Source organism: Apus apus, chromosome 16, assembly GCF_020740795.1.
Source record: "Apus apus isolate bApuApu2 chromosome 16, bApuApu2.pri.cur, whole genome shotgun sequence".
In the NCBI taxonomy this organism is placed as follows: domain Eukaryota; kingdom Metazoa; phylum Chordata; class Aves; order Apodiformes; family Apodidae; genus Apus; species Apus apus.
This window is the reverse complement of record NC_067297.1, coordinates 12,574,388-12,588,545: the sequence shown is the minus strand read 5'-3', so window position 1 is coordinate 12,588,545 and position 14,158 is coordinate 12,574,388. Positions and strand designations below refer to the sequence as shown.

Below are 14,158 nucleotides of genomic sequence, written 5' to 3'. Positions count from 1 at the left end.
GGTGTTGGAGCTCCTTGCTAATACTTCAGTATTTGAAAGGACTGAAAAGTGTTAGCTTTTTGTAGTAGATTATGTGAGCATGTTAAATGCACAAGGAGTGGGATTCTTACTTGAAAATAGTTTTGTCCTACACGCTGCTGCCACCGCCCTGCTTTATTATAACTTTTTTTTTTTTTTCGTACACCCCCTTATGCCGAGGAAGGAAAACAAAAGAACCAATCGACAAGAAAAAAGGAGCAAGGCAGCAGCCGGCCTCCCATTTTGGGGACAGTCCTGCCGGGAACTGCAGCTCCCGGCGTGCCGCGCGCCCGCCCAGGCCCGACTACATCTCCCCGAGGGCGCAGCGGCCCGGCCCGGGCGCGGCCATGGCGGGCTGGTGCCGCGGCACGCTGGGAGCCGTGGTCCTCGGGCTCGGCGGCGGGGCCGGGCCCGCCCGGCGCTTCCCGCTGCCGGCGGCTCCTTCTGCCCTTTGCCCCCTCGGCGGTTCCCCCGCCCCGCGCCCCGCCCTTCCTGCTGCAGCTTAAGATGGCGGCCGAGGTGGATTTCGGGGACCGCCAGCTCTTCCAGCAGCTGGAAGAAGAGGAGGGCCCGCCGCCGCCGCCTCCCCGCGCCTTCGAGGAGGAGGAGGAGGGACCCGAGAAAGCCCTGGAGGAGCTCTACGAGCGGCTGCGGGACCGCGAGGAGACGGTGCGGCGGCTCCGGGCGGAGAATATCCTGAGTGGAGAGGCAAGGCCTGCTCCGGGGAGCGCGGGGCGGGGAAGGGGCCGCCGCTCCTGCCGCCGTTCCCTTCCGGGCCAGCCTGGGCTCCTGCCCTCCTGGGGCTGGCGGCCGCCTCCGGCTTTGAGGCGCTGCGGCTTTTCCCGCCTCCCGGGAATCAGGCCTGTGGCTGTGCGGGGTGAGGCCCTGCCGGTGTCTGCCTGGGCCGGGCCCTGGCGCGTCCTGAAGGGCGATGAGAGCTGAGCCTGCTGGGGAGGGGGCGGCCTCCCCCCGCCGCTCCCCGCCTTGGCCGCTGCCACCCGCCTCGGTGCGGGGGCCGTTTTTCACTGGCTTCTGCTTCCATCGCTTAAGAGGAAGTTTTCACTGAAAACTTGTATCCTCAGAATGTCCAGCACCCCTGCCAGCTTCGCTTCAGTTGGCCGAGGAGGCAGTTGAGAACTTGAGTCCTGGGGTGACCGTTAAAACGCTTGACACTGAACTCCTGCTGTCTAGGGAAAAGAAAAATCTGTACCTGCACTTTGAAAATACGTTTTCAGCATAGCTAGAAATAATTTCAAACTTAAATTGTAACTCGTTCCTTAAAGTGCTTTTGGGTTACATTCCGTAGCAGAGTGGAATCTGAAATGTTTTTTATAGCTTATTTTATATTTACAAGTACGTGTGTCTTGCTGTTGACTTTTTTGTGGTGATTGTAGGTATTTTGAAAATAAAAGACTGTACATCTGACAATTCACCCATGTGCATGTAATGAATTACACTGTTTGGATTGTCACAGCTTTTATCTGGTTGGTTTGGGTTTGGTTTTTTTTGTTTCATTGTGTTTCTTCAGCAACACGTGGATTTGTAAATAGTCCTCTGAGCAGTGAAAAGGAAGGTGTTGAAGCCCCATTCCCTATTCTGTTGAATTCTTTTTGGGTGTTATCTTGTTTGTTTTGATCCTTTAATTAAGGTGTGTGTTTGTGTCTTCTGAAAAAAGTCATGTTCCTTAACAGTAAATTAACATCAAGAACTTAAAAGGAAGCTGAATATTCTGACTCGACCTAGGTATGTTAACGCTGACTTAAAACTCTTTGTTTGACTTGTGTACGTTTGAAATAGTTTGTCAGAGATAATAGCTGCCTGAGTTAGTAAGGTCTCCCATATTTTAGAAAGCTTGTTCTTTTGTCCCCATATCTGCTCAGACATTTGGCTTCTAAAATGCACTTATTTCTCAAAAGTCTTTTAGACTTGAGTATCAATGACTTAGTTTGTATTGCTGTAACTTTGTCTGTATCTCCCTGTTTATGAGACTTACATGGCCTTTAGGGAAAGTTTTCTGTAACGTTCATCAGTAGGTACAACAAGAATATTTAAATGGTTGAATAAATAAGAGATCTTATTTATAAAATTTTATCACACTTTACTGCAGTTAGGAGAAAATTTCTCTAGTGTGGTGGTGTTTTGTTTTCTTTCCACCTCACACCCGGCAAGCTGCTTTACTTAAAAGAGGACAGTTTATGTTGAAGTGGATATGAACTTCAGATGAACTTGTTAAAAGGACAGAACTTGTATTGTCCAAACATTCTTCTCTTCATAGACTACAGGCTCTTTGCTGTGACAAAACAGTATTTGCAATAACCACTGTCTGTGTGTCTGTTCTGTGCTTCTAGTGGGATTTCAGTGGAGAACTCCAAATGTGATGGACCTTTGTTACAGATTTTATTTATGAACAATGTCATTTCTAAGTAAGTACTTTCCAAGAAAAAGCAATCCTGATAGGAAATGGGACTTTTTTTTTGTTTATTTGAATATGTTAGTGTTTGTCCAAATGCTGGATACATGTTTTTTTCAGTAACATAAACTTGAGTGCGAGAAAGGATAATGAGCAATATGACAGATCTGCTGCTTTCATAAGCAGTATTAGTTATTATCATTAAATGAAATGAGACTTCAGGAACTTGGAGTGAGCCAAAACAGCAGTTTGAGTTTCATGAACCTTGTGGGTAAATACAGTAAATTAAACTTTCCTTTCCTCTGAGTTGATTTTGTAGTAAATGGTAAATGCTTAAAAGAAAAAAAAGACATCTAGCAAATATTTCAATATTGCTCATGTCTTTGTATACTTCACTTCTTTGCAGGCAATATCACCAAGAAATTGAAGATTTTGTTTTTAATTTAGTTCAGAAATATGAAGAGCAGAAGAGAAGTGAACAAGAAAAAACACACTTCAATATTAAGCCACAGGTACTTTAAAATTCAAATTGTTATGAGTGGGCTCCTTCTCTTCCATGTTTATGGTGGGAATATTAAAAAACTACACTATGAAATAGCTGAATTGTAGATGTTTTTTCCTGTTTAATTGCAAATCAAGTAACTATCAAACAAATGTTCTGTAACTCTGTTCCAAAAATAGGGCAAAGAATCAAGAAAGGACATAAGGTATAAACTTAACATACTAATTGAATGGGGATTGGCCTAACTTTGAGTATATACAAGAGCGCAGATGAACAACAGAATCTGGAAATTCCCACTTTTTTCTCCTATTTCAGAATGTTGAGTTTTCCTTAACATTGACTCTTGAACTTTGAATAAAAGGGTGAAATGGCACATTTCTCTCCACCTTTCTTGTAGCTTTTGAGAAGAATAAAGATGTTCTTATGCAGCATATTTTTCATCGGAGGAAACGGTATCATACTTTGGGCTGTAGAAGAAGCTTTTGGAAAGCATTGACTGATGTAGATGTCTCCATCCTACTAACTAATATTTCATGAAAGAGTGGAAGCTGTATTCAATGTTCTCTGCCTTTTGCATTAGTTATTTAGGAGCTCTTCCTTTTACTGATGTTTTAAATTAATTATTTGCATTTTTATCTTTCATGTCAGCCCTCCAGTGTTCTTTTAGAAGAGGACTGTAAAACAGCAAGCTCAAATTCTGTCAAAAAAATAAAAGAAGCTTTTAGTGTAAGTTTTTGACTATGTACTCTTCAATGGTAGGTCTGCTTCTTCATTCTGCATATTCCATATACACTGCCATTAAAATAAGTTGTTTAATTTAATTGATCAGTGTAATAGCAGTTAAGTTCAGCATGTTTTCACTACATTAGTGGAAAAAATGTACTGATTTGTATAGGTGTGGGTGTGTATTTTTTGTAAATTCCTACAGAGTGGGGGAAAAAAAAAACAAGCCTGCAAGTATTTCAAGCAGTGTAAAGTTATAGAAATGCTACCAACCTGACCTAAGTACTGACACATTTCTGACAATTCTCTGACTTTTTTTCTACAGGTTGTAGGAAGTGTTCTGTATTTTACCAATTTTTGTCTTGATAAACTGGGACAGCCTTTATTAAATGAGAATCCACAGCTGACAGAAGGATGGGAAATACCTAAGTATCCTGTTTACTAAAACAAGGGTGTTTTTTTTCTGTCGGTCACATCCAAAGAACTCTAGTTGGTAAATTGAGCTCAAATTTTGTTCAGTAGATTGTGCATTTCTGTCAAAACCGTATCAGTTGTTACAGATGAAAAGTTTCCATGAGTTAGTGCCTTTTTTTCAAGACATACAAATATTTTTATATGATTGGCTCCCTGGTTTTTAGAAGGCTTATGCTTGGGAAGGGTGAAGCCATATCCCCATAAATACATCTTGGGACTGTAGAAACTTCCTGGCCTAGTCTGTAATCAGGTTTGGAATGACAGCTCATTCCAGATATTAAGTGTTTCCCTCTATAAAATATACAGTTTAGGGGAAGAAAAGGGCTTGGCTAACTAAAAAATGCTCTAAGGTTTTTTTATTTCCCATATGTGGGAGCCAGTGGGAAAGTCTTAATGAAATTTAGGTATGGAATGCTCTTAACTTGCATCTATTTTAAATTTGGTTCTTTGCTGTTTATAAGAGGCAGAGTTTGAAAGGTGGAATTGAGGGAAATGTTGGAAAAAGTGCTTTTAATAATTATTTAATATTTTTAATATTGTAGTCCTATTTGAGAAAAACAAACGGGACAAGAAATTTCTCCATTTTTCTCAAGTAATCTCCCTTCCATCATTCCCCAGAATTACTTCTGCCCGAGGGAGTCAGTGCAAGAACCAGTTTCACAATTAATTTCTGCAATTTCTGTTTACCAAGCTTGTAATAAACATAATTTCCTAGTGTTAAAAAAATTACATGTATCTAAACAAAAATTGCAAATTGATAAGGTGGCTAAGCTGGGTTTTCCTGTGCCTGCTTTTGCCTGTGTTTAATGTCACCATTGGAAAGCTGCCTCTGTTACAGTGCTTTGAAACACTCTGGTTCTCCAAATGATACCTGGACTGTCTCCCAACCTCCAGATGCAGGAACTAGATTCCTAACATTAATTATCCTAAAATACAAAGTTAAGTGTGGCTAAATTTTCATGTCTGCCAGCTTAACTTTGCTATTGCACTTTAAATATATTTGCTGCATCTTTCTTAGAGCTCCCACAGGTGACATAAGCCTAAAATAGCATTTGCTGCTGAGTGAGGTGGTGTGTTAGGTACTGTGCTTCTAAATCACACAAGTACTTCACTCAATTAACACATCAGTCTGACTAGCATCTGGCGTCTGCTTTTCTTTTTAAAAGCAACTCTTAGATTCTGGAAGCTTCTGAACTCTGCTGAACCTCTTAGTCTTTGCTGTGTTGGTTCACTTGCAGCCCTTTTGTCTTTTTGTATGTTTTTAGACAAATGGGCTGAGCAGCTGGCACACTGCAGTCCAAAACCAAACACAAGTAGTATGGTAGGACCTGTCTCCACATGCTTGAGAAGTGAGTTATATTTTTGAAACTATCAAAATGTTATTCATAAGATTGCTGCAGAGCATATCAGAATTATCAGCTTAAAACTTCTGCCTATAAACCAGAGGACTGTGGTTTTAGCACGTGCTGATCAATGACAAAATTGGTTATTAGATGGAAATTGGGTAGGAGGAAACACCATAAACCCCTCTTAGCAAATAGTTTATATAGTTTTATAGCTTATACTATGGACTTCATACCAAAGACTCATCTGTAACAATCCAAAAAAGAGTCAGTGTTCCACTCAAAGCAGTATTAGGTTTTCACTGATATTTTAAACAAGATTGAAATTTTGCTTCATCCAGTAGCAGTTCCTTATTGAAATCTAAAGATATCAGCAAGTTTTCAGCCAGATTCTCTCCCTAGATGGACAAGAAATACAAGTAAAACCAAAAAGGTTTGTATTATTCTTAAATATAAAGTTTTGAGCTGAAAAGTTCAGATGTACACTCTAATTATTCCCCACTGTATGAAACACTTGAACATATTTTAAGTAAACCAGTGCTGAGCTTTGCAGTCAGCGAATTTCTCTTGTTTATTAACTTTATTTAGGAAGGGCCTAAAATCAATGTGTAAAAACTCTTTGAAGTTTATGCTTAGTTACTCTGTTGCTTGCCTTATAGTGATTTGTTTTATTAACCTTGCACTGGTGTACTATCATTCTTACTGTTTTGTGGAGCAACTCTCTGGCTTAGTTTTTCTTAAAAGCCTAAAAAAATATCTCAAGAATGGATTATATAGCTTTTATGGTAAAGTAAAGCAAACTGAGTTTCCACCTGACAGGTTGTGTAGTCTTCTTAGCATCTAAAGTCTCTGATTCCAGATGCAGTGAAGACTGGGCAAGCTTTTTTGTGGGAATTTCAAAGATAAAGGTGCAAATTCTGGTTTGATTAGAGCTGCTGTGGGAAGCAGGTTGAAGGATTGTCCTCATATATGGGATGGTGATAAAATACTGGGATCACTGCAGAGGGTTTCTGTTGGAATACTGTGTAAAGATGGAGCAGAAAACACACTTCACTTCACCTCATTAGAGGCTTCAAGAGGTTTGAGGGTGTGCCTGAGGGGGGTACCCTGAACATTTATCCCTGTGTCACCCTTTTGTGTCCACTTCTAATTCCTATCCTAATGTTCAGAAAAGAAATCTTTCTCTAAAATCTTGTAAGAGGTTGGGATTTCCCCCTCTATAATGGCATGGATTTACAAGGACAATTCAAGTTAAAGCCAGCTGCACTTCCAGTCCAGGTTTTCAGAGCAATTTCACAATATCCATAACATTCAAATTGTGGGCCAAGATTTCCCAAAGAACTAGTCAAGCTCTCCTGCTTGTTTCTACTGGTAACTGATTCTCAGTGTAAAAAGGATCAGACCTCTGATGATACAAGCAGAAAAAAAGCCATAGAGGTGTTCATGTTCTACAGGTATATTAAATAGACTGGTGCCCTATCTGTATTATTAAAATAATTAAGTGCATTTGACATTGCAGAATTATTTTTCAGGCTTAATTTCTTGTGCATTTTTTAAGCAGGCCAAAACCGCATTGTTTCAATTGTGGTTCTGAAGACCATCAAATGAAAGACTGTCCAAAGGTAAAGTCTGCATCAGTGTTCCCAAGACTGCTGCTCTTCCAGAAATATTTCAGTGTAACTGCACCATTTAAAAAAAAAAAATAATTGGGTGCATTGGGATCAGGATGTACAAATTATTCATCTCTGTGGATTATCGTATGCTGTTCATCCTTGCAAATTTTAGCACACTAAATCAGAATGTAAATTAATTTGTTAGCATAATGGTTTGAATCTCTCTAATTTATGGAGGGACATTTTTCAGTTTGAACAGTCTCCTGTTTTAGAGCTCCACTAGATTGAATGCTGCTGATTTTTTGTTATATAGTTCTCATGATTACTGCAGTTCCATCACATGGCCTGTGTGATGAAGGATTAAGCATGCTAAGAACGAGGAGTGCTAGTTTTATGTTGGGTGAAGGAGTGCATCTATTGTAAATTGTCCACATCTGAACTTCCCAATTGTATTATCTTTAAGCCACGAAATGCAGCTCGCATAAGTGAGAAGAGAAAGGAGTTTTTGGAAGCTTGTGGGGAAACGAGCAATCAGAATTTTCAGCAGCGTTATCATGCGGAAGAAGTAGAAGAGAGGTTTGGAAAATTTAAACCAGGAGTAATTAGGTACCACTTTTCCTTCCATTAGCTGTTGCACTGCTTTTCTGGAATACCTTTTCTACCTTTGGAGTGCCAGATGTTACTTTCTGGAGTTCTCTAACTCCATCTGCTACTCTTAACTATAGATGTGTTATGCTCAGATTTGTTTGATACATAAAATTTTGTTTAATGAATTTCACATATATTTTTCAGATGAAAACTCATTGCTAGCTAAGTAGTCCTGTCCTTTCCCATGGCACTTTCCCTAATACAGGGAAATACAAATTTTACTCTTTGTCCACTCAAACTGCAGATATATTATATTCCTAATAAACTAAAAATGCATGCAAGATTCTGAAAATGTTGAGCTTTGAGTGTCCCTTCCCCTCTTCTTTCTATTCAAAATGTTTTAAAAAATCATAATATGACTGTAGCAATCTCCAAAGAAATTACCAGTAAATTCAGTGTTGCGTTAAGCTGCACCATTCCTGTTGCCATAGCTACAGTTAAGGCCAGTAACAAGTCTCGTAAGTTGTTCTCATTGTAGAGTTAATTCTCATCAAATGTTTAAGCATATATATGCTTGTATGGAGAAACAAAAGTGTTAAAAATTATCTTTAACATCAGAGCTGTTTTTTTACCTAAAATTGTTATATCTGGTATTGACAGGCAACATAATTTGAGCTGAAACTAAGTTATTTTAACTTGATTAAAATTCAACAAAATGTTCATAATTTCCTTTTGTCAAAACTCAGTCATGGATTTTACTGGAGGACTTTTTGTGTTCTGTCTTCTTCACTTAGTGGGGAACTTCAAGATGCACTTGGTGTCACTGACAAGAGTCTTCCTCCATTTATCTATCGCATGCGTCAGCTGGGTTATCCCCCAGGCTGGCTCAAGGAGGCTGAAATGGAGCACTCAGGACTTGCCCTTTATGATGGAAAAGGTGGGAATGTGCTGCAGGAATGCAGTTTTCGGTCTTCAGACTATTTACTGCCTGCACCCTATTCAGGAGACAAAGTGCCTAGTTTGGAAACCTTCATCTTCCTCATGGAAGTGGGGAATCAAGTTTTCTTAAGTAGTGTAAAAATCCTCCCCTCTCATCTAGCTTTTCTGTGACAATGAACCAACTCGTGTAATTATTTGATTGCATAGATTAACATTCTGCCAGTGTGATTTAACTTGAATCAACCCTTGCAAATAGCCTGTTGTCAGATTTCCTATTTTTAATAAGCTTCTCTTTATGGTACTTTTCTAAAGTTTAATAACTTACATAAGAGTAAGAAGACCACCAGCAAGCAAATAATAAATTTCTTGAACCTCAGATTATCAAATAATTCCATCAGCTTTTTACTAATGACCAACATTTATGCTGCATTTCAGAGAACAATTCTGATGCTAAATTCTGAGGCTAGTTATGGTACATAAAGAGAAATATAACTATGAGTACCCTGTTAGGTTTCTGGGGCAGCTTCATATGCGTATCTGATAGATCTAGTCACTGTAACTGCTTTTGTGGATTACAAAACCTCTATTCACCCTCACATATCAAAATAGTTCTTAAATCCTGTGGTTTTTTTTCAGTAAGGTTCTTAATTAGCCTCAATAATAATATTTCATTGTAGATGATGGTGGAACGGATGATGAAGGATCTCGTCAACCAAAACGCATCACTTACGACGTCTCTAAGCTGATAAACTATCCAGGCTTTAATATATCCACTCCAAGTGGGATCCCAGATGTAAGTGGCTGTCCTCTGCCTTCTGAACCATGTCCTGAGTAACATTAATTGCTTTTAGCCATTTTGTATAACATTTTGTATTTTCCATCTGACAGTTACTGTGGGTGTTACCAGAAATATAATTTCAACTATAGAAAACTACATCAGACCAGTGCACAGTCTCTGGGAAGGTTTGTAACAGCTCATCAAGATGAGTCATAGCCAAAGACCCACCTATTACATAGAGCACATGAGGAAGCTCCTGTGGTTGCTGCTGCTGCACTTTTATTTTCAAAAGCATTTTAACCTGTTCTTAGTAGTGAACTTAATCACTGATATTAATGCCTGTGCCTTAAGAAGTACATTTTCTTTGGCAGCTTTACATTTGTCCATTTAGCAGCCTCCAAATATGTTTTCATTCAGTATTAGCCCAAGTTCTTTTGTCAGTTTTTTTTCAGTTTTCACTAAAAAAGTAACAGTTTGAATTCCAAGGTAAGCCTTTTTCACCTGAAGACTTATTCCAAGGGAAAGTTTGTAGGTTTGTTACAGATGTTGAAAGTAGTTGCTATGAAATACTTAAAGTTGTGTAAAGAGGATTCAAAGAAAATTATTCTTACTACCCAGTCACAGTGCATAGCATCATTGTTTATGTTCACAGCTGAGAGAACTTAGGTTTGTCAGAAGTTCCTACTTAAGATCTGTTTACTCTGATAAATAAGGTTTTTGATGAGAACTTGAATTCACCTTGGCTTGTTAATCTCAGTGTTTTTCTGTCCTACTGCCATGTTAGCCAACCATATGCAATTTCTCTCCTTTTCTGTAGGAGTGGCAGATGTTTGGTTCCATCCCCATGCAGCCATCTCAGCAGAAGGATGTTTTTGCTCACTACCTTTCTAATTTTCATGCGGTGAATACATCTCGTTGTTACTTGGGGAAAAAAAAAAGTTGTCATGTACTTAGTGTAGCTAATTATGATCTCTTGTTTCTCTTTTTCACAAGGGTATAGACTTCCTTATTAACACTGCTGGGTGTGAAATGCTGATGTTTGGCTTATCTGTTCTAGGAGCTTCATGTTTAGAACAAATTGCAGTGTTTTGGTTAATACAGGCAGATCCCAACTGTCCAGTATTTTATAGAAGGTTGTGGAAAAGGTGACTATAAACTTTTCCAGCCTAAAAACACTCTAAAGTTCCAGACTTCCCAAATAAGTGAAAAGCTTACTTGTCATGATTTACAGTAATCTTGTCATAGTGACTTGAGAAAACGCCTGGTAGTCCTGTCCTGTATCACACTCAGGTCTTTAATGTGCCTCTTACCTGGTGTTGTCTCCTACAGGATACTTCCTCTGCTCTGAGTCCCAGAGTGTAATTCTGTATGGAACTAATTGGTAAATTCTAAGCCTGCCGGGAAGGGACATGGCAGTATTTGTGCTGTGCTGGTTTCCTAAGACCTAAGTGTCCAGGTGGAAACTTGGTTGCAATCCTGTGTTAGGAATGCAGACAGTCTTTTGCCATTTGAACAAGACTCCAGTTCTGTTCAGTTGGCACTGAGTCTCACAAACTTCAATGTCTAGGTTACACACTGGGTCACCAAATGGTTGTATAGTTATGAAATTGCTTTAAGTATGTTCTTAAGGCTGCAAATGTTACATCGTGCAATTTAACACTAATTGCTTCTGTTTTCCTGGGTAATTTCTCTTCAGCCAAGTCCAAAAGCTAGCAATAAAAGGGCTGCCTCTCAGTCCAGCTCTCATCATTCAAAGCGACCAAAAGAAGACAATTTGGAGGTACCAGCAGCCGACATGGACCTGGATTCTGGTACAGTTACTCTCACTTTTTTTTGCTGATTTTGGTTTTAATTTTCAAAATAACTTGCTGTGAATTGAAATGTCAGGGTTCATGAAGAGAACCCAATGTGTTAGTAGTCAGTATGGTGGTAATTAATGCAACTGGTAACATACACCAGCTGTGTCCCACTGTAGTGGCATTTAGGCCTCTCTACAGTAAGTACTCACTGTTCTGTGATTGTTGTATCTTCCAATACCAAGTAGGGAGTTTAAAGTGTGTTCAGAGCAGCTGGAATGTTAAGTTACAAATTCTGATCTCTTAAGGTGTGTCCTAAAGAAGCTTCTGTTACCAGAACCTCCACATCTTTAAATATTTGGATGAAATAATGCAGAAAGCTACAAGCTCACAGCTTCTTAAAAATGAGTCAGACTCACAGGAGGACTTCAAAGTGTTACTTAAATGTTAGATTATCAGAGAAACTCCTGGCTTTCCTTTTGGATTTCCTATGAGGAAATCCTTCAGTCTGGCTCTGTGGAATAGGCTTGTTAATACATTCAATAATGTTATATCTTTTTTTTCCCCTTGCATGGCTAGCAGAGTTAAGGTTCCCCAAAACACAAGTTCAGTGGATCTTAAAACCTTCCAAAAGTTGTTTTCCTGTCTCAGTTGAAAACCAAGGATGAGAAGATACAGAACAGCTAGTTAATCAAGTGTCTCGTCCTAGTCGGATTTCAGATTTTAATTCATGTTTTTTGATCTGCTTTTAGATCTGGAAGTGTCACAAAGACCTCAAACTCAGAACAGTTTTGAGTTCCAACCTCCACTGCCACCTGGGAGTCCATCAATATCAACTCCTCCTCCTTTACCACAAGGAACACCCCCAACTCAACCTTCAACACCCACCCACACTCCTCTTCCCAGGACTACTCCACTGTCAAATCCTGATAATCCTGAGCCAAAAATAGTGGACTCAGTTATGGATGAGGATACTCTGACCTTGGAAGAGCTGGAGGAACAGCAGCGATTAATCTGGGCAGCACTAGAGCAGGCAGAAAGCACGAACAGTGACTCTGACATTCCTGTTGATACACCTTTAACTGGGAATTCTGTTACCTCATCACCCTCCAGGAACGAAGTGGATCTTGTTGCAGAAGTAAGATCATCTGACAAGGTGATTACAGTGGAAACGAAGTTTTCTGACATCAGTGAACAGACAGCAGGAAAGGAACATTCTATAACTAGTCCTAATCCAGAAGATAGTTTACTTAACTTAAAGGAAAATCCAGATAACACTGATTCTGAGGGCTTGCTGGATAACACCATGCCTGCTCCCAACAGTGACATTAACAATGGAGAAAATATGGGTGGTGATCAAATGCTCACAAGCATTAAGTCATCTGCAAAGAACTCCAGTCTTGTTCCTGACATGAGCAAGTTTGCTGAAGGGATAACACCATTTGAATTTGAAAATATGGCAGAATCAACAGGTGTCTATCTGCGAATAAGAAGCGTGTTAAAAAATTCCCCAAGAAACCAGCAAAAGAAAAAGACTTCATCTTAACTGCTCTTCCTTTGTTTCGTTATGTCCAAATCTCTGCTTCCTTCTGTCCCCTCCTCCAGTTTTACAAACTCGGATAACCTTCCTCATCCTTTTGTGGGAAGGAGAACATCTTGACAAATACAGCTCTGCCCCGTTCTTCCTTGGAACTGAAGTTAGTGCAGGGCCTCTGTACTGACCAGGACCACCAATGTGCACAGGAAATACAGAAGAATTTTCCCAAATTATATTCTTCCACTAAGGAGTAACAGGACTGTTGATTTGTTAAGAACGAGTTACTTGCCAATACATGAAACTCTGAAGAGTTTGTGGTTTGCTGTTCTTTACTTTGGCTAAGATTTTTATTGTCCTTAAGTTCCAGGTGGATTGGTGATGTTTTTTTAATATCTGTCCTTTGTACAATAATCTGTACTTTATACATTTTGCTAATTATCCTGTAGATAAGTTTAATATATTCATAATGTTTTTAAACACGTCTTAACATTAAGATTTCCCACATCAAAATCCTGGCAATTGGATGAAAATAATCAGGGATTACCACCATTATTGTCACCATTTCAAATATTTTTATAAACTATTTATGTGGGTCAGTTTTAATTACCACTGTATCTTTTGTAACATCATCCTTCATGTAAACTTGCTGTACATACATGTTGATTGTTGTGTACAGAGGTTTAATAAATGAGCTTTTATAGAAATATTTTTTAATGGGAGTCCTAAACCATCAAACTGCTGTTTTTTGAAAATCAGCTGCTGAAGATAAATATAAAAACAAGCTGATTAAAATGAGGTTGAAAAAAGTTAACTATTTTAGGAAGGGTCACAACTATTCAATTCAGGTTTTCATAATCAAGCAGCTGTGAAAATTATTTCAGCTACTTAAATAGAACCTTGCCATTCCATTCAGCTTTCATAATCTGAAGAATTGCCCACTTGCCAAAGATTAACATCGTAATAATTCTGCTGATTAATTGTTCTAACACTTTTTTTCCCTTCTCCTAATTGTCTTCAGAGGGACCTGTAGGTGACATGCCTGAACACTTTTGGCATTGCCAACAGAGGGAGTACTAGACTGACTTACCAGTCTGCTTTGGAGCTGGGAAAGCATTCGTCCTTGTATAAATGCAGAAAAGAAGTCTTCCTACCCAAGTGAGATACACAGTAAAATAGAATTTTCAAGTATCTAAGGAAAGATTTGTGAAGGGGGGGATGTTCAAAGGTGTTTTTGATAATATAACTTCAGAGACTGAATTTATCTTTTAAAATTTTTAGCTTGGCAGATAGTCCGTATTTCCCAAAGATCCTTATATGATAGTACACTGCATTTGGATGCTTAAAAGAACCCCAGGCTTTTTTTAAGTTAAAGCTTTTATATTTATTTCCTTCTTTTTCTTTAAACTTTACAGGAAGGGAAAACCAAAGTGTCTTTAT

General features: G+C 39.1%; 1 protein-coding gene across 3 annotated transcripts; it reads left to right on the top strand.

The window, feature by feature from the left end:
• The first annotated feature begins 194 nt into the window (after positions 1-194).
• ZCCHC8 (zinc finger CCHC-type containing 8) lies at positions 195-13,425 on the top strand. 3 transcript variants are annotated; one of them, XM_051634490.1, is made up of 14 exons: positions 195-711; positions 1,721-1,761; positions 2,367-2,441; positions 2,835-2,940; positions 3,579-3,656; positions 3,979-4,082; positions 5,838-5,903; positions 7,032-7,092; positions 7,547-7,689; positions 8,466-8,608; positions 9,288-9,403; positions 10,206-10,289; positions 11,085-11,199; positions 11,937-13,425. In XM_051634490.1, exons 1-14 carry the CDS (start codon positions 526-528, stop codon positions 12,728-12,730), a joined length of 2,112 nt encoding a protein of 703 aa, XP_051490450.1. In that variant the 5' UTR covers positions 195-525; the 3' UTR covers positions 12,731-13,425. The 3 variants fall into 3 exon arrangements, with proteins under 3 accessions (XP_051490450.1, XP_051490449.1, XP_051490451.1); XM_051634489.1 differs by having other exon boundaries at positions 7,029-7,092; XM_051634491.1 differs by lacking the exons at positions 195-711; positions 1,721-1,761; positions 2,367-2,441; ... (2 more) ...; positions 3,979-4,082; positions 5,838-5,903 and adding an exon at positions 4,107-5,476.
• Positions 13,426-14,158: the final 733 nt, after the last annotated feature.